Source organism: Argentina silus, assembly GCF_951799395.1.
Source record: "Argentina silus genome assembly, chromosome: 22".
In the NCBI taxonomy this organism is placed as follows: domain Eukaryota; kingdom Metazoa; phylum Chordata; class Actinopteri; order Argentiniformes; family Argentinidae; genus Argentina; species Argentina silus.
In genome coordinates, this window is record NC_139676.1 from 6,050,414 (window position 1) to 6,068,977 (window position 18,564).

Sequence of the window (18,564 nt, forward strand, 5' to 3'; positions counted from 1 at the left end):
GAACAGGAGGCTGTAGAAAAAGTCAGGAATATGTGAGATAATCGGACTTGTGTCTGGCAAACATTTCTGAAATGGTGCACGATATCAGGATTTCTTTAAACTGTTTTAACTGTGATGAGAGTTTAGTAGATAGGGAGGTACTCACTACAGCAGGGAGCACCTGGGGTGGGCATGGTTCAGTAGGGGGGGACCCCACCATGATGGGCTGCTGAGGGTGGTTGAATGTCCCCACGTATCTGAGGTCCTCCACTGCAATTGCCCCAGGCTGTAGAAAATGATATTCAGGATATGTTTCGGAGAACTTTTACCATGTTAAATTCAGTCATCCCACATGCAGATCATCTGATTTGTTTCTGGCAATCATTTTCTCAAACGGTGCACAATTTCACCCAAATGAACAATTCATTGAAAGTGTTTCTTAACTCGGATGAGAGTTTGGTAGATAGAGAGGTACTCACTGGAGCAGTGAACTGAGGCTCGGGGGTCCACCATCCTCTCCTCTCTGCAGCAGGGAGCACCTGGGGTGGGCATGGTGCAGTAGTGGGGTACCTCACCGTGGTAGGAGGCTGAGGGCGGTTGTATGTCCCCACGTATATGAGGTCCTCCTCCTCTTCGGTTGCCTCAGGGGGCAGCACTGGGGCAGCAGGGATGTCGGCTGAGAGAGAGGTACTCACTGAAGCAGTGAACTGAGGCTGGGGTGACCGCCTTGGTTCCTCCCCTCCGGCACAGTGCTTGCGGAAATGGCTTGGTGCATAGTCGGGGTGCCTCGCCAGGAAGGTGACCGCCCCCTTTGGCGAGGGAGATCGAGAAGAGGAAGGCTGTAGTAGATGAACATATTATAAAAAAATATGAACGACAAGAAAAGAAAATGTACGTATTGTGAAATAAGCCAATGGGTAGGATATTGTAATATTCAGTCTAAAGGCCTCGCAGTGACGTGAAAAAGAGAGGTACTTACTGTAGAAACGGTGTACTCGGGTGTCCACAGGTCTTCCTCCCTGGAATCATCCGACGCCACAGACAGGGGGCTTGGTGGAGGTGAGACCTCCTCCTCTTCCTCCTCTACCACCAGGGGTCTAGGGGGCTGCACTATCTGCAGGTTGAAATCGCCCACATATCTCAGAGTCTGACCGTGAAGGTTCACTGGGGTCGCCGTCAGTGAACCTGACAGGAACCGCTCAACCCAAGGGTCTGGCTGACCTGAAAGACACAAACACATGGTTTTAGCATTTATCAAGCAGTTCTGTAAGCACTTAAACTCATTATGAACATTGAATATTAAGAAGTACTTGAAAATAAGCCTAGGCAATGACCTTACTTTAGAAACAAATGCTTTTTGAAACTCACCATTGTTGATGGAATTTGAAGGTTGTCTTCCTTGTGCCATCCTTGGTTCAGATGGGTCAATTTGATGGAAATAGAAGCTAATTTTGCTAACAAAAACTGGAATCTTATATTGCAGAAATGAATCGCTTGTCTAGCTTTGGGAGTTGTTGCAACTGAATTCTAAATCAACATTGGCGCCTATCAACCAAACATTCTAGATTCAAACATTCTAGTATTGTGATGTCACAAGCATTCTAGTATTGTGATGTTTCGCCATTCCAAATCATGATGGAATTTATATAGATTAGGATAAACAGGACATTATATAATTATGTAAAATCAGTTATGTACATCCAATATGATCATATGTTAGATTATACAGTTTACAATAGGGAGTTTCTAGATGTAGATATAGAGATAATGTTGATCCAGTATTGATTGTCTTTAATGACTCATTGTGAGTTGAAGTTCACATTTATAGTGCATTTTGTCAAATTGAGGCCGGAAATTCCTACAATAGTCCTGTAGTTATTCTTTTGTCCATTAGTAAGGAAAAAACTGATGTCTCCAGGAGGTATATTCAGTCCCCACTGAGAAACAAAAACAAGCTGTGCGTGTGTGTAAAGGGGGTCCTCAGGAATACTGAATGTATGTAATGTCCCTAGGAGTGACCAACCAGTCAGGTTTGGGACAAAAGGTCTTTTATATCGTTAATTTCAAGTGATATTTGAACTTACAAACTGCTTTTGATCATGCCAGATTTGCGTACGACCTCTGGAAAGGGTGGTGTCACAAGTGACATTCCAGATAGGTCACCCCATAATGTAATATAAACGTGTGTGTGTGTGTGTGTGTGTGTGTGTGTGTGTGTGTGTGTGTGTGTGTGTGTGTGTGTGTGTGTGTGTGTGTGTGTGTGTGTGTGTGTGTGTGTGTGTGTGTGTGTGTGTGTGGGGTCTTGTCTTGGATCTACATGGTGGGGTCCTGATGACTCAGTGTGATGTGTTGCTGTGCTTGGAAGGCGTCTGGCAGAGAGAGGCTGAGGGCGCAGGCTGCCCGTCTGTGTGCCTGCATAGAAATACACACTCCCAGGGCAGATGAGTCAGACACACACACACACACACATACATACATACATACGTCATACGCACACAGGCCCACACGCACACACTGCTGATGATGATGATGATGATGATGATGAGGCGGCAGCCTGTTGTGATTCACAGTGAAAGGGATTATGTAAGGATGAGCAATGTGATGTAAGATTCCGAGAGGAGAGGAGGGTAATCTGATTGGTTTGTGTGCCCCGGTGGCAGAGAGACGCTCATGCCCGCTCATGCCATGTGCAGCAACAACACACCCCGCCTCCCCAGCTGGACTGGACAGCCAAATGTTAGTACAGATGGCAGTGAAGTTGTGTATGCAGTAATACTCTTTGTGCAGTCACATTTGAAGGAGAGAGGGAGGGAGAGAGAGAGATATTTGACAAATATTTGTTATGCAGTAAGATACTGTACACATTAAAACACATTCAAAGCAGTGACATGCTGACCTAATTGTCTTGGTGCCATTTTGGACGGTTGGGGCAGCTGCTCACACTATAGCATGTAGCATGTAGCTACAATAGCCTGTAGCGCTGTTCATACTATAGCATGTAGCTACAATAGCCTGTAGCGCTGTTCATACTATAGCATGTAGCTACAATAGCCTGTAGTGCTGTTCATACTATAGCATGTAGCATGTAGCTACAGTAGCCTGTAGCGCCATTCATACTATAGCATGTAGCATGTAGCTACAATAGCCTGTAGCGCTGTTCATACTATAGCATGTAGCTACCTTAGCCTGTAGCGCTGTTCATACTATAGCATGTAGCATGTAGCTACAATAGCCTGTAGTGCTGTTCATACTATAGCATGTAGCTATAATAGCATGTAGCGCTGTTCTGTCAGAGAAGAGAGATTGATCGATACAGTATTGATCTGGAGAGTTTAATCTGTTAGCCAGCATCATGTCCACCAGCACCAGCAGCAGCAACACACACTCACTAGCTTCTGTCTCTGGTTGTGTTTGTGTCGAAATCGGAGGATGGGGCTCGTTCAAATTTCTACCTCCACCAGCCTCCACTGCTGTATACAGTAGGAAGCCCTATGACCAGCCCAGACCCAGCAAGGTGTCAACCCCTGCGTGTGATAGCCCCCCCCCCGACACACACACACCCCCGCCACACTCCTGGGGTCAGAAAGAGTGACGTGGTCCATAACAGTTATTTCACTCCCACTTAGGTAGAACACGTCCACAGTGTGACCGGATGATAATGGGGTGTCCCACCCTAGTCTGCAGGGACAGGAAGGAATGTCCGCTCTGTGTTCTAACGAGGCACGTAGGACAGAGGCATGGAGGAGAGAGCAGAGGAGGGGGTGGGAGAGAGAGAGACAGAGGGGGAGGAGAGAGGAGAGAGAGGCTGGGTACAGAGAGAGAGAGAAAGAGAGAGAGAGGAGTATGACGGGGAGGGACAGGTCTAGTGAGGCGTTAACAGAACACTCAATCCCTCTGTGATATGGCCTGGCTAGTACAGTCACCCACACAAACACTGTCCCCCGAAACAGCCACACTGTAGTTGGACTATACCCTGTGTTCACAGACACTTATGCTCTAGGTTTATACTCATACTATATTAATACTAATACTATATTCATACTAATGTCTACTAATACTATATTAATACTAATGCTATATTAATACTAATGTCTACTAATACTATATTAATACTAATGTGGTTGTACTGTACCCTATGTTCGAGACTGGATGTATACTATAGGTTTCTACTCATATTTATACAAATACTAATGTTCACTAATACTAATACTCATAACTAGTATACTTGGATACGACCGGCTCTACTCTTCATAGTTATCGGTTGACAGCAGTGCGAGGCTGGCGGAGGTAGAAATCGGAGGACGGGCATTCCAATCAGGCCGTCCTCCGATGTGTCTACCCCCCCCCCCCCCCCTCCCCCGGGTTGACTTAAGAAGACCCCAAAAACGGTACTATGACCCATCATCAACACCTGTTGCAGCCTCTCTCCCTCCTGCCCTCAGGGCTCTAAGAATGAGTCCATCTGAGCGCTGAATCACCAACCACCAGTTGTCATTGGCTGCTCTCCACTAGACCCTCCCCCCGGGGGGGTGGTTGGTGTGTGTGTGTGGGGGGTGGGGGGGGGGGGGGCTGTACAATGTTGACATGATTGGTTAAAGTGATGGTCAGTTGATGTGACATGAACATGAGTCATGTTCTCTCTCTCTCTCTCTCTCTCTCTCTCTCTCTCTCTCTCAACTGTCCCATCTCGGCTCCAGGGGTTTTCGGGCGAGACGATTGTGTTCATAAGTCGTGAATACAATCGAAACTCAACATTTGTTAGTGTTGAGTTCTGGTCATGGATTCGGTGGTGAAATGTGATCTCTAACAATCTCCCTTCTCTTCGACCTCCCTTTCCTCCCCCTCCTCCCTTCCCTCCCCCTACTCCCCCTCTCCCTCCCTCCCCCACAGAGAAGACTACCACCACAGATGCAGAGGAGGTTCAACAGGCAGACGTCTCCTCTACTGGTCAAAGTGTTATTGACAAAGATGCTCTCGGACCAATGATGCTGGAGGTGGGCATGGCTACAACACACATCTGATTAAACATGTGACTTCACACACACACACACACACCACCTGACCACTCACTTCAAATGAAAATGTGTTTATACAGGACATTTTATACATCAATGCAACACAATGCGCTTTACAGGACATTGCTATTACAGGACTTGTGAAATGAGGTTCTGAAAAGCCACATCAAACCAACGTTGTGGTCAAAGTCTAATTTCCGCCAATTCAGAAAGCGAATTGAAGTTTCCATTTAAAAAAATAAATAATTGGAAACATCCCATTTTTATTTCCAACCATCACCAACTGAACAAAAAAAATAATCTTTAGCCATTATTGACTTGAAATGTCAGTTGGCCTCTTGAATGGACTGAACTGACCTTGTTTTCGACCAATGGGCGTTAATTAACACACCACAGCTGTGACGTGCTTTGGAGTCCCTCTTATCTATCTGCTGTGAACAACGTCATTGTCACCACCAGTGTGTGTGTGTGTGTGTGTGTGTGTGTGTGTGTACGTGTGTGTGTGTTATACATACTCCTCCAGCTCTCTGTCTCATCTGGCTTGGCACGAGGTATTTATACCCCTCCAGGTTCCAACGTCACAACGCTGAGACACAGTCAAGGCTAAATATATCCTCCAGGACGCACGCTGGGCCCTCCACATGCTGGGAAGAGGTGCAGGGGAGGGAGGGAGAGACAGGCAGGGGGACGGAGGGTGGGAGGGAGAGATAGGCAGGGGGAGGGAGGCTGGGAGAGACAGGCAAAGGGGAGCGAGGGTGGGAGGGAGAGACAGGCAGGGGGACGGGGAGACAGGCAGGTGGGGGAAGGGAGAGACAGGCAGGGGAAGAGAGGGTGGGAGACAAGGCCGGTGGTGGCTATGGGCAGGGGTGGGCTCAGCCCACCCAAACGTGCGTCTTGCCCACCCGATCAAAAGTTAAGAATTAATTTTTTTTCTTCTGAATTGTTGATATTCCGGGGGCGTGTTTGAATGTTTAATCTCATATTTGTATTTACTGTAGTTTCATATACTATGTCTATCTATTCAGTGCTGCCCCTAGCCACCGCCCCATACAAAATCAATGGTCCTTCCAAGGTGTTGGTTCTGGCGCCGGGTCTGGTGGGAGATGGGGAAGGACAGAGATAGGGGGAGGGGGAGGATGGGAAACAGAGAGAGAGAGAGAGAGGGGGGGGGGGGGGGAGGATGGGAGATGGGGAGGGAGAGAGAGAGAGGCAGGCAGGCAGAGAGGAAGGATGGGAGAGAGGGGGGAGGGAGAGGGGGAGAGAGACAAGAGAAGGGGACAATTCACAGCTAGCTATGGAGGACAATGCTGAGCCAACAGAAATGCTCGCTGTCATGTAGCTACTAGCCACAGAAGGTTGGTTTAGTCCTCTGGCCTGTACCGTCACACACACACACACACGAACACACACTGGCCATGAACAAACCACAGGAGTCTGTTTGATGCTGCCAAGAGACCACACACACACACACACACACACACACACACACACTGGCCATGAACAAACCAGACAGGAGTCGGTTTAATGTTGCTAAGAGAACAGGCTAATACCCCTCAGATGACAGTGGTCACTGACTGTTGATATTAGGAACTATTTGACGGTGTCCAACTTGAAATCGATGATTCTGTTATGATTGTTCATGTAATACTGTACCCTACTTGACCTCGTCACTGTCGTGACTACCTACACCCAAAACCCACTTCTGTTATCTCAGAGTCTAGACTGTGGGGTTGTACAGCTGGAATGAGATATTAACTCCCACAGTCCCAAGCTCAGGGAATGAGGCTAATAGCCTAACTCTCTCTCTCTCTCACACACACACACACACACACACACACACGCACACACACAGACACCTGCGCATACGACACACACACATGCTCACACACGCTCACACACACACACACACACACGTCACACACAGACACGCCGGGCTCCCTAACGAGTTGGGATGAGCTTTCCTTTTCTCCGAGCTATTTAGCTCAGCGATGATGGTGATGGTGATGCTGGAGGAGGGAATCTGGGTCATCTGAGGCGAAGTGAGAAAGTTAATTTCACGTCACACCGCTGCGCTCACTTCACTGTGCGGCTAATCTACGGCATTCCAAGGTCGCCATAGCGATGGGGTGCCATCTTGTTTTAATAATAGGCACACTCGGTGGTCACATGCTGTTATCCCATTCCTTACCTTATTTCCGTCCAATAATTGTGCGTCACAAAGTTATGATCGTAGGGACTGAATATGATTATGTCTCACTGTAGTAACATTGTGTGCATTATGGTAGGATATGAATACAATCATCTCTCTGTGGTTCTTCATTGAAGAGGCTCTTGTATGACTTCATTGAAGAGGCTCTTGTATGAGATGGAATTTTAGTTCTAGGGGGTTTGTTTGCTTTCTATTAAATGACCGTGGATGAACCCTTTGCTCATTGTATTTGCTCAGTTTATTTTCAGCTCTGAATGGACCATATTTTAGGGTTCCACACATGACGCACATGACTCACTGACCATCCTCTTCCTCCTCATCCTCTTCCCCCTCCTCCTCTTCCTCCTACCCCCCCTCCTCCTACTCCCCCACTCATCATCTCCCTCTTCCCTCCTCCTCTCCCCCCCCTTCTCCTCCTCCTCCTCCTCCTCCACAGGCGTTGGACGGCTTCTTCTTTGTGGTGAACATGGAGGGAAACATTGTGTTTGTGTCGGAGAACGTGAGCCACTACCTGCGCTACCAGCAGGAGGAGCTGATGAGCACCAGCATCTACAGCATCCTGCACGTGGGAGACCACGCCGAGTTCATCAAGAACCTGCTGCCCAAGAGCCTGGGTGAGCCAGACCATCGTCTGCATCATCATCATTGTCATCTTCATCAGACCAGTCACATGCCTCATTGTGACCTGAATATGGCTGCTCCATAGAGTTATAAACACTCGAGGGAGCACTCCCTCTCCATAGAGTTATAAACACTAGAGGGAGCACTCCCCTAAATGAATTCCGATGTATGCAAACACATGGAATTGGCGTGTTTGATACCATTCCATTCCTGCATTACCCACCTGTCCTCAGATTTTTTTTTTGCTTTCGGCTCTCCATTTAATGTGTGTGTGTGTCCATGTATTCCTACAGTGAACCGGGCTGCCAGGTCCAGTGAGAACCCCAACAGGAACAGCCACACGGTTAACTGCCGCATGCTGGTGAACCCCCACGGAGAGGAAGAGGAGGAGCCTCGGGAACAGGAAGTTCAGCAGAAGTACGAGACCATGCAGTGTTTCGCCGTCTCCGAGCCAAAGTCCATCAAAGAGGAAGGAGAAGGTAAATGGGCCGTCGTACAGGTGAGGCTGGTGGAGGTAGAAATCGGAGGACGGGCTCATTGTAATGCATGGAACGGATTGAGGAATGGTTCCAATGAACCCTTCTTCCGAGTTCTACTTCCACCAGCCTCCCCAGGCTGTCATACATAGCATGCATACAGTAGGAGGTCAGACGTAGGCTTATCATAAAGGCTACAACGTGCTAAGATTCTGGGCTCTTGGTTGGCTAACAGCCTCTCCGTCCCACCTCACTCCAATTTCATTGGCTATTGGTGCAGAAGCCATTTTCGCTGACCCAGAAGTTGCAAATGCTAACAGTTCAAAGTGACGTTGAAGTTAAGATTGGTTAAGGTTAGGGTTGGGGGTAAGAGTCCGGGTTAAAGTAAGGGTTAAGGTTAGGGGGGGAAGTGGTTAAAAATCGCGAACAAGTTGTGGCCGTGAATTAAGGTCTGCGTTATGACTCATACATGGAGAAGCCTCGGGATAATCCCCTATCTTCTTGCCTTGTCTTCCCGGGGAAGTTGGCTTGAAATTACTCTTGAAATGAGGTCATCTGAGTCCATTTTGAGAATATATATATTTTAGGGAGGTTTGGTACTTTTCTGTCACAGATGTTATGATTCAACAGCTCACCCTTCAGCATGCTGTTCATGTGTTCCAGTATTGAATGTTATTGTTATTATTAGTACTTGTTTATGGTTATCATCAGAGCTAAAACCAGAGCTCAAATGTTGTGAGCCATATTTCTGTGCTGTGGTTTTGGCAATATCCCTCTGGGGCTCAGGCTTGGATAGCTAACACAGAACTGTCTCCTCCTCACTGCTCATATCTCGCTCTCTCGCTCTCTCGCTCTCTCGCTCTCTCTCTCTCTCTCTCTCTCTCTGTCTCTGTCTCTGTCTGTCTCTCTTTCTCCCCCCTCCCTCTCTCTCTCCCCCCCCCTCTCTCTCTCTTTCTCTCTGTCTCTGTCTGTCTCTCTTTCTCTCCCCCCCTCTCTCTCTCTCCCTCTCTCTCTCTCTCTCTCTCTCACACACTCTCTCTCTCGTGTCCTGTCCTCCTTTCCACTCTCTCCATCCGCCTGGTCCACAGAGAGGTCCCTCCTCCTTGGGAAGTCTAATTAGCATCGTTAGCTTCCTCTTCCCCCCCCCGGGGGGCTTGGAGGAGGAGGGAAATATTTCTAATGTCTAATTTTAGTCCTCAGCTTCCCAGATATTTAGCCAAATTGTTTCCTGTGACATTGAAACCAAACCACACCAGAGCTGAGCATTCAACCTAGACGTGATGTCACCACTAACAAGAAGGTGTTGAGGGGTTATAGGGGGTCCGTAGCTAGTTTGGGGGAGGTGGGAGGGGGGTGCTAGCGTTGACGTGTTATGTAACCCGGTTCTAGTGATAAACTCACTCCTCCAATACCGCCACCGGCTATCGAATTGCTAGCTTTTCTGTGGCGTAGCTGCTTAACAGCTGGTGAATCGCAAAATCGAGTGAATGAGGCGGCGATACTGTTTTTGCGGCAGCGTGACACGCTTGTTACACACCTGTTACACTTACACTGGCTCAGCCAAGAAAAAGTAGAGGTCCGTGGGTGTTGGCAAACTGTCCTCCATCTCGGCACCGGAACATTCCACGACAATAACATTAGAATTTAGAACTCTGACTCATGGCGTCCATTAAAGTTCGACATCTCAAACACAGTTTGCCAGACTCTCTACCTACAGTACCAGTCAATGGTTTTTCTTTATTTTTATTATTTACATTGTAGATTAATATTGAAGACATCAAAACTATGAAGGAACATATATGGAATTATGTAGTAAACAAAAAAGTGTTAAACAAACAAGAATATGTTTTATATTTTAGATTCTTCAAAGTAGCCACCTTTTGCTTTGATGACAGCTTTGCACACTCTTGGCAAGGTGTGTCAAAACTTTTGACTGGTACTGTATCTATAGCCCTGACTTGGACCAGTAATAATAATAATAATAATGAATATTTCTTGTGTGGTGTTGTTTGTGATGTAGATTTCCAGTCGTGTCTCATCTGTGTGGCGCGAAGGGTCCCCATCAAGGAGAGGCCGATGCTGCCCACCTACGAGAGCTTCACCACCAGGCAGGACCTCCAGGGTAGGAGGCAGCACTACTGCATACTGCAGAAGGGAGGCTGCTGGAGGCAGAAATCAGAGAACCGGGTTCCATTTCATGCATTACAATGAGCCCATCCTCCAATTTCTACCTCCACCAGTCTCCCCTGATACTGCATTACTGTACTCAGAGGTGGAAATAGAACAAATTCACTAGGGGAACCCTGGTGGAACAAGAGGCAAATTGAATGATGAAACTAAAGTGTTTAAACACCAACAACAAATTCCTGGACTCCGGTTCCCGCGGGTTCCTCCTTTACTCCAGTTGTATGGATCTTATTTATGGTTCCATTACAGTTATTGCTATGGTTACGGTGTTATCACTTCTGAAGTGAGTTGTGACTTCATCCAATGCTTTTGTTTCAACTTCATGTTAGGACCTCAGTTCTGAAACATGAAATTTCATTTTATTAGTATTATTATTATTATTATTTTTATTTATTTATTTTATTTTATTTTATTTTGCCCAGCCACCCCCCCCCCCCCCCTCATCAGAGGACTTTGTTTGTTTTATTCATTTTAACAGTTATTACAAATATATTTGATCTACTAGGTAGTTTTTATATATCTGACTGTTGATGTTGCCCCCCCCCCCAAGGTAAGATCACGTCCCTGGACACCAGTCTCCTGAGAGCCTCTATGAAGCCCGGCTGGGAGGACCTGGTCAGGAGGTGCATCCAGAGGTTCCACCTGCAGAACGACGGGGAGGTGTCCTTCGCCAAGAAACACCAGCAGGAAGGTGGGTGGAACACGAAGGGTAGAAGACGGGGTGGGTCAGAAGGCTAGGGGTCTCAAGGAATCTGGGGGAAATGTAGTCGTCCCCCCCCCCCCCCCCCCCTTCTATGTCATTACCTCTTTGGTTACTGTCACTAACTCTCCATCTTCCTTTTTCCCTTTCTTTTCTCATTTTCTCTCTCTTTCTCTCCCCCCCCCCCCCCCCCCCCCCCCCAGTCCTGAGACAGGGCCATGCGTTCAGCCCTCTCTACCGCTTCTCCCTGTCTGACGGCACCATCGTCTCGGCTCACACCAAGAGCAAGCTGGTGCGCTCCCCTGCCACCAACGAACCCCAGCTCTACATGTCCCTCCACATACTGCAGAGGTACGTCCCTTCTCTCTCTCTCTCTCTCTCTCTCCCTCTGTCTCTCTCTCTCTCTCTCTCTCTCCCTCTGTCTCTCTCTCCCTCTGTCTCTCTCACTATATAAATGGATCTTATTTATCAACTCATAGAGGTTAGTTTGGTTACATCTTAGATCTTAGACATTAAGTGATGTGGTAGGTGACTCTAATGTCTTCTGACTGGCTAGGTGAAACCGTTGCCATCTTGATTACACCTATTCTCCTGTCCCCCCAGACCGTAGGGGGTAGTGTATAGGGTCTAGGGTCTAGGGGGTAGGGTATAGGGTCTAGGGGGTAGGATGTAGGTGCTAGGGTGTAAGGTGTAGGGGCTATGGGGTAGGATGTTTGGTATAGGGTCTAGGCGGTAGGGTATAGGGTCTAGGGGGTAGGATGTAGGGGCTAGGGTGTAAGGTGTAGGGGCTAGGGGTCCATTTGGGATTGGGCCCAAGTTTAACTCTTGGAACAGGACCTGCACTGTATTATGCAGCTGTCTAAGATATGGACCCTGCGTCTGTCCGCCCGCCCGTCCGTCAGTCTGTCCACCGGTTCCTGTCAGCCCAGGGGGCCAGAACCCCAGCAGAACCGAGACAAACAATGACACAACTGTTGTTGACCATGTGGAGCGGATCGACAGCAACACTTGGCTTTTTCTAGTTGAAATTGTTCAAAACTTCATAATGTTTTCTTCAGTGCTGAACACACAATAAGGTCTTTGTGTGTGTGTCAGTGTCAGTGTTGTTGTAGCCTGAAGCTCTGAACGCTCTCTGGGTGTGTGTGTGTCAGGGGAGGCCGTCAGAGGCTGACATCGGAGGACGGGGCTCATTGTAATGCATGGAACGGAATGAGGAATGGAATGAGGAACGGAATGAGGAATGGTATCCAACACGTTCCCTTCCGTGCGTTACAATGAGCCCCGTCCTCCGATGTGGGCCTCCGCCGGCCTGTCCTGGTGTGTGTGCGGCATTATGTGTTGGAGGTTTGCTCTGTTGAGTACACACACTGTCCTATTAACGGGTACGATTCCGTTGGCGTTGGTGTACTTTCGTTGTGCCTCAATCATGGGAGTACAATGGAAATACAAAAACAGTATTATTTTTTTCTTCTATTGAGGCGTTCAGCAATAAGACTCAAGTCTTGTTATGTTCTAACAGTATGTCCATCCGTGTGTGTGTCTGTCTCTGTGTGTCTCTGTGTGTGTGTGCACGTGCGTGTGTGTGTCTGTGTATGTCTCTCTGTCTCTTCTCCAGGGAGCAGACTATGTGTGGGATGAACCCAGACATGCCTGCGGCCGGAGCCCAGGCCATGGCGAAGCCAATTACCGCCAACGCTGTGTCCTCTCCTTCCCCCGGGGGGCAGGGGCAGGGGCAGGATGCCACGGTCAGCAGCAATACCAACATGGCCGCCGCTGCTACAGCCGGTGGTGGAGGAGGAGGAGGGGGAGGAGGGGGGGGCGGGAGCCAGGCGGGACGCTTCGGATGCCGCGCCCCCCCCACTCCTCAGGGTAGCAACTACGCACACAGGATGAACAGCCCCGCCCAGGGGAGCCCTGGGATGGGTGTGGCCTCAGGGGGCGTGGCCCAGGGCGCCATGCTGTCTCCCCGACACCGCCAGAGCCCCAGCGTAGCCATGAGCCCCCGGGTGGCCCCCCTGCCCGGCCCCGGCCCCTTCTCCCCCGCGGGGGGGCTCCACTCTCCGGCTGCGGGGGGCTGCAGCAGCACAGGCGCCACCCACGCCTACGGCCATGGCAACAGCTCCCTCAATGCCCTGCAGGCCCTCAGCGAATGCCACGGGGTTTCCCAGGTAGTCTCCCAGGGGCCGAGCTCCGGGTCACCTGACGGGAAGCCGTTGCCAGGGAACATGCAGAACCCCGCCCCTCCAGGAAGCGGGGGAGCCAATGGCAGCAAACCTGGCCGGCCGGCGAGGAGCAGCAGCAGGTCTGAGATGGAGTTGTACGGAGGGTACGGGGGAGGGGGGGGTCCGAGAGATGTAGGCCCAGAGGGGGAGGAGGAGGACGGGGAGGGGGAGGGGGAGGAGGACCAGAGGGAGACGGGAGACCCCGGCACCCCGGAGCCCTTCCCTGGAGCAGGAGGGGGAGTCGGGGTGGGAGGAGAGCTGTCCGAGGCCCAGACCAGGCTCCTCACCAGCAAGGGCCACACCAAGCTCCTCCAGCTCCTCATCAACAAGTCAGAACACAAGGATCCCTGCTCCCCCCCCCACGGCCCCCACGGCTCTGATCCCGGCTCCGACCCTGGCTCCAAAGACCCGGCCGGGGGTCCTGGGGGGGTGCACCACCTCCTCGGCCTCCCCAACCACTCCACGTCCCTGAAGGAGAAGCACAAGATCCTCCACCGGCTGCTCCAGAACAGCACGTCTCCCGTGGAGCTGGCCAAGCTGACGGCCGAGGCCACGGGGAAGGAGCTAGGACCCGGGGGGGGAGGAGGAGGAGGCGGAGGCCCCGGGCAGGACCCCGGAGACAACATGGCCGCCGCTGTGGCGGAGTTGGCCACCAAGCAGGAGCCGGTGAGCCCCAAGAAGAAGGACAACGCTCTCTTGCGCTACCTGCTGGATAAAGACGACAACGGCACGCAGGAGAAGGGGGTCCAGATGGAGCCCAGGGAGGGGGGCGTGAAGATGGCCAACGTGAAGCAGGAGAAGCATGACCCCGGGTACAACATGGCCGACCAGGTCAGTACAGGAAGCCTCAGTGAATGTTTGGTAGCCCGAGGCACTGAGATGTGTGTTTTTGCACTGCAAACGTCTGTAAAATATTCTGATCATTGGAGGGTGTGTGTGTGTGTGTGTGTGTGTGTGTGTGTGTGTGTGTGTGTGTGTGTGTGTGTGTGTGTGTGTGTGTGTGTGTGTGTGTGTGTGTGTGTGTGTGTGTGTGTGTGTGTGTGTGTGTGTGTGTGTGTGTGTGTGTGTGTGTGTGTGTCAGATTTCTACCTCCACCAGCCTCTCCTATTCTTATGTGTAATGACGTAGTAAGAGAGAGAAAGATGGGGGGGGGGGGGGGGAGAGAGACCAGTCAAAACAACCTCCACAACAGTGTAATCTACTGTCTGTCAGGTTTTTTATGCGGTGAGAATGATTGTTATACTGTGTTGTTGCTGTTTCCTGGCTCAGGTGGCTGGGTGACAAGTTGATATGGTGGAAACACTTGGACATGAGAAGGAGTGGAAACGCTCTGGAAACACTTTGAGGGTTTGATCTTATTGGCCGTAGTGACTGGCTGGCCAGGCTTCTCCTCTTGAATCACATCTGGCAGAGAGAGAGGGAGGGAGGGGGAGGGAGAGAGAGGGAGGGAAGGATAGAGGGAGAGAGAGAGAGAGAGAGGGAGGGAGGGAGGGAGGGATAAAGGGAAGGATAGAGAGAGGGAGGGAGGGAGGGATAAAGGGAAGGATAGAGAGGGAGGGAGGGAGGGATAAAGGGAAGGATAGAGAGAGAGAGAGAGAGGGAGAGAGAGACTCGCTAACATGAGACAGTGCCAGAGGTATTGGAGGAGAGAGAAGCCAGTAGTGTTTAGCACTGCAAAGGGCTGGCATGTATCTGCGGGCTGCTCCTTTTGTTTGTGTGTGTGTGTGTGTGTGTGTGTGTGTGTGGTGTGTGTGTGTGTGTACATGTGTGTGTGACTCAGTGTGCGTGTGTGAGTTTTTCTCTGGCTCACCCCTGTCCAAACAGCACCCAGCCGGAAGCCCTCTGGGACTGCAGACGGCTGTTTATACTGGGCTTCCTCTCGTGTGTGTGTGTGTGTGTGTGTGTTATTCCCACTAATGTAAGCCACTCTCTGTCAATACCATAACATTGTGGCTGAGCCCTCTCTGTCTATGTTCCCAGCCCCACCAGCCTCCTGAGGCCAGATCAACGGCCACAGACAGAGATACAGACACAGACAGAGAGAGAGAGAGAGAGACACAGATAGAGGCAGAGAGAGAGAGAGACAGACACTGAGACAGAGACACAGACAGACAGAGAGAGACACAGGCAGACAGACAGAGAGAGAGACAGACAGACAGAGACACTGACACTGACAGACACAGACACTGACAGAGACACAGACAGACAGAGACACAGACGCAGACAGACGGCAGGTAGGGGCAGACGAGGATGTGCTCTGGTTGGCAGTCACTTTAAAGACTGATGGCTCTGGAGTGGAACTGGGGAGAGGGGGAGGGAGGGAGGGAAGAGGAGGGGTAGGATGAGGATGAGGGAGAGAAGGATAGGATTTAAAGACGGTGGTGGCTCTGGAGTGAAACTGGGGAGAGGAGGAGGAGGAGGGGGCAGGGAACGAGGGAGGGAAGAGGAGGAGGAGGAGGAGGAGGAGAGAGAGATAGCGAGGGGGACAGAGGAGGGAGGTGGAAGAGTAATTAACCAACAGCAGGTCAACCTGTAAGTGCACAGAGGGGAGGAGGAAGAAGAAGAAAAGGAGGAAAGATAGAGAGGGAAGCAAGGGATGAAAGAGGGGGGAAGAGAGAGAGAGAGAGAGAGAGAGAGTGAGAGTGAGAGAGAGTGAGAGAGAGTGAGAGAGAGAGAGAGAGTGAGAGAGAGAGAGAGAGTGAGAGAGAGAGAGAGAGTGAGAGAGAGAGAAGGTGAATGTAACCCTGCCAGGCAGTGTTTGGGGAGGAAGTCGGCTGCGTTGCAGAGCAGAGCGGCGAGCGTCTCTTACATCATACGTGACCGCATTAGTCCTCGCTGCTATTTATATCTCTCCTCTATTCATCTGGCTGGATGAAGAGGCTGGGAGATGCCATTCCCTTCTATAGCACACACTGAGACACACACACACACACACTGAGACACACACACACTGAGACACACACACACACACACACTGAGACACACACACACATACTGAGACACACACACACACACACACAGAGACACACACACACACACACACACGTAATGCATGTATGAAAGGACCCTGGCATGGAGATTCCATTCCCATCTATAGTATGGGCCTCTCTGTCTTCATGATAGCATCAGAGTATTGTGTGTATTTTGTCCTGTGAGTCCATGTCTCGAAATGTTTTTATGATTCACTATGAAACCAATTCAAACCCATGAGTTAATCATTATTAACCTACTCATATCTGCTCCCAGAGGCTATTGATACTGTATTTTTAACGTGTGTCTGTCTCTCTCTCTCTGTGTTTGTGTGTGCGTGTGTGTGTCTGTGTGTGTCTCTCTCTCTGTGTCTGTCTCTCTCTCTCTGTGTTTGTGTGTGAACAGTCGAGTGAGCTGGAAGACATCTTGGATGACCTCCAGAGCAGCCAGCAGCAGCAGCTCTTCTCTGGGGGGGGGCAACAGCAGCAGACCCGGCCTGTGTCCCTGCCCGCCTCCGTAGACAAACAGTCCATCATCAATGACATCCTGCAGATGACTGACAACCACAGCCCCACGGGCACCTCCACCCAGCACAAGGCCTTCCCTGGCATGGGCCCCGGGCGTGAGTACACACACACACACACACACACACACACGTCAGTTCACACACATGCACAGACGTCAGTTCACACACACACACACACACACACACACACACACACACACGTCAGTTCACACATACACACACACACACACACACACTTCTGACTGTATCCCCCCCCCACTCTCCAGCCTTTAACGGTCCCAGAATGGCTCAGCCGGGTCGAGGAGGGCCCCCTGTCCGCAGCATGTCCGTGGACCCCAACATGGCCGCCCACCCCCACGGCCACGCCTCCCCCCGGCCCTTCCCCCCGCAGAGGAACAGCAGCCCCTACACCGTCATGCAGCAGCAAGGCATGATGGGTAACCACGCAGGTGGGTCGATTGGTCTGAAAGAGGGACAGGAGAATAAACATGTTGTTGTTGTTAGCAAAACCGCTTATTTATGTGCTGTTATGACCTACCTAATTTAGCGACTTGCACAGCTATTAGGTGTTTGCAGAGCCGATATTTTCGACATCAATCAACTGTTACATTTCACCTTTTGGCAGAGGACAGGGTGTAATTGTTTCAACGCTGAACACACAGTAAGGTCTTTGTGTGTGTGTCAGTGTTGTTGGAGCCTGAAGCTGTTCTCTGGCGGGTGTGGTGTCAGGGGAGGCTGGTGGAGGTAGAAATCGGAGGACGGGGCTCATTGGAATGCATGTCATGCATGGGATGGAATGCATGGGATGGAATGAGGAATGGTATCAAACACGCGTGTTTGATACCATTCCTCATTCCATCCCATGCATTCCAGTGAGCCCCCGTCCTCCGATTTCTACCTCCACCAGCCTCTCCTGGTATCGATCTTCACTGTACTATAATCTCCAGTGTGTAAACTAAGCAAATCTAAGCCGGGGCCATTCCTAAATCTTGTCCTCCTCTCTCTCCCCCCCGACTCAGGGATGCTGGGTGGGGGGGGTCCCAGGCCAGCGATGCAGCAGGGCTGGGGTCCCCAGGGGGGGGTCATGGGACAGGCCCTCCAGCAGGGCCGCATGGTGCAGAACGTCAACACCGGGGTCCCCATGAGACCAAGCCACCAGCCGGGACAAAGACAGATGGTCCCTATGCAGATGATGGCTAACGGTGAGGCTAGGGTCACACACACACGCACGCATGCACGCACACACACACACACACACACACACACACACACACGCACAGGCTAGTGTAGTGCACACACACATGGGCTAGGGTAGTACACACACACACACACAGACTGAGAGACACACACGTTGAGTCACACACACACACAAACACACGTTGAGTCACACACACACACAAACACACGCTGAGTCACACACACACACACACACACACGCTGAGTCACACAAACATACACACACACACACACCTCTCTCTTACTCAATGCCCATGCTTGATGTGAACCTTTCCCATTGGTCTATGGAACAGTCCAATCAGAGATGGAGATGACGGGCCCTCCCTACCCTCAGCAGCAGGTTCCGCCCAATCAGACGGCTCCGTGGCCCGACCGCATGATGTCAGTCAACCACGGTCCCTATGGGAACCAGAGCAGGTACAG

General features: G+C 50.6%; 1 protein-coding gene across 1 annotated transcript in view; it reads left to right on the top strand.

Moving 5' to 3' along the window:
* Window positions 1–18,564, top strand: part of LOC310822047 (nuclear receptor coactivator 2-like) — a 44,428-nt gene that overhangs the window by 17,017 nt on the left and 8,847 nt on the right. The window contains exons 5-15 of the mRNA XM_083694336.1: window positions 4,870–4,973; window positions 7,640–7,817; window positions 8,118–8,303; window positions 10,321–10,422; window positions 11,038–11,178; window positions 11,391–11,538; window positions 12,803–14,240; window positions 16,785–17,001; window positions 17,172–17,354; window positions 17,925–18,107; window positions 18,435–18,558. Coding sequence (XP_083550462.1) covers window positions 4,870–4,973; window positions 7,640–7,817; window positions 8,118–8,303; window positions 10,321–10,422; window positions 11,038–11,178; window positions 11,391–11,538; window positions 12,803–14,240; window positions 16,785–17,001; window positions 17,172–17,354; window positions 17,925–18,107; window positions 18,435–18,558 — 3,004 coding nt within the window. The remainder of the gene's footprint in view (window positions 1–4,869; window positions 4,974–7,639; window positions 7,818–8,117; window positions 8,304–10,320; window positions 10,423–11,037; window positions 11,179–11,390; window positions 11,539–12,802; window positions 14,241–16,784; window positions 17,002–17,171; window positions 17,355–17,924; window positions 18,108–18,434; window positions 18,559–18,564) is intronic.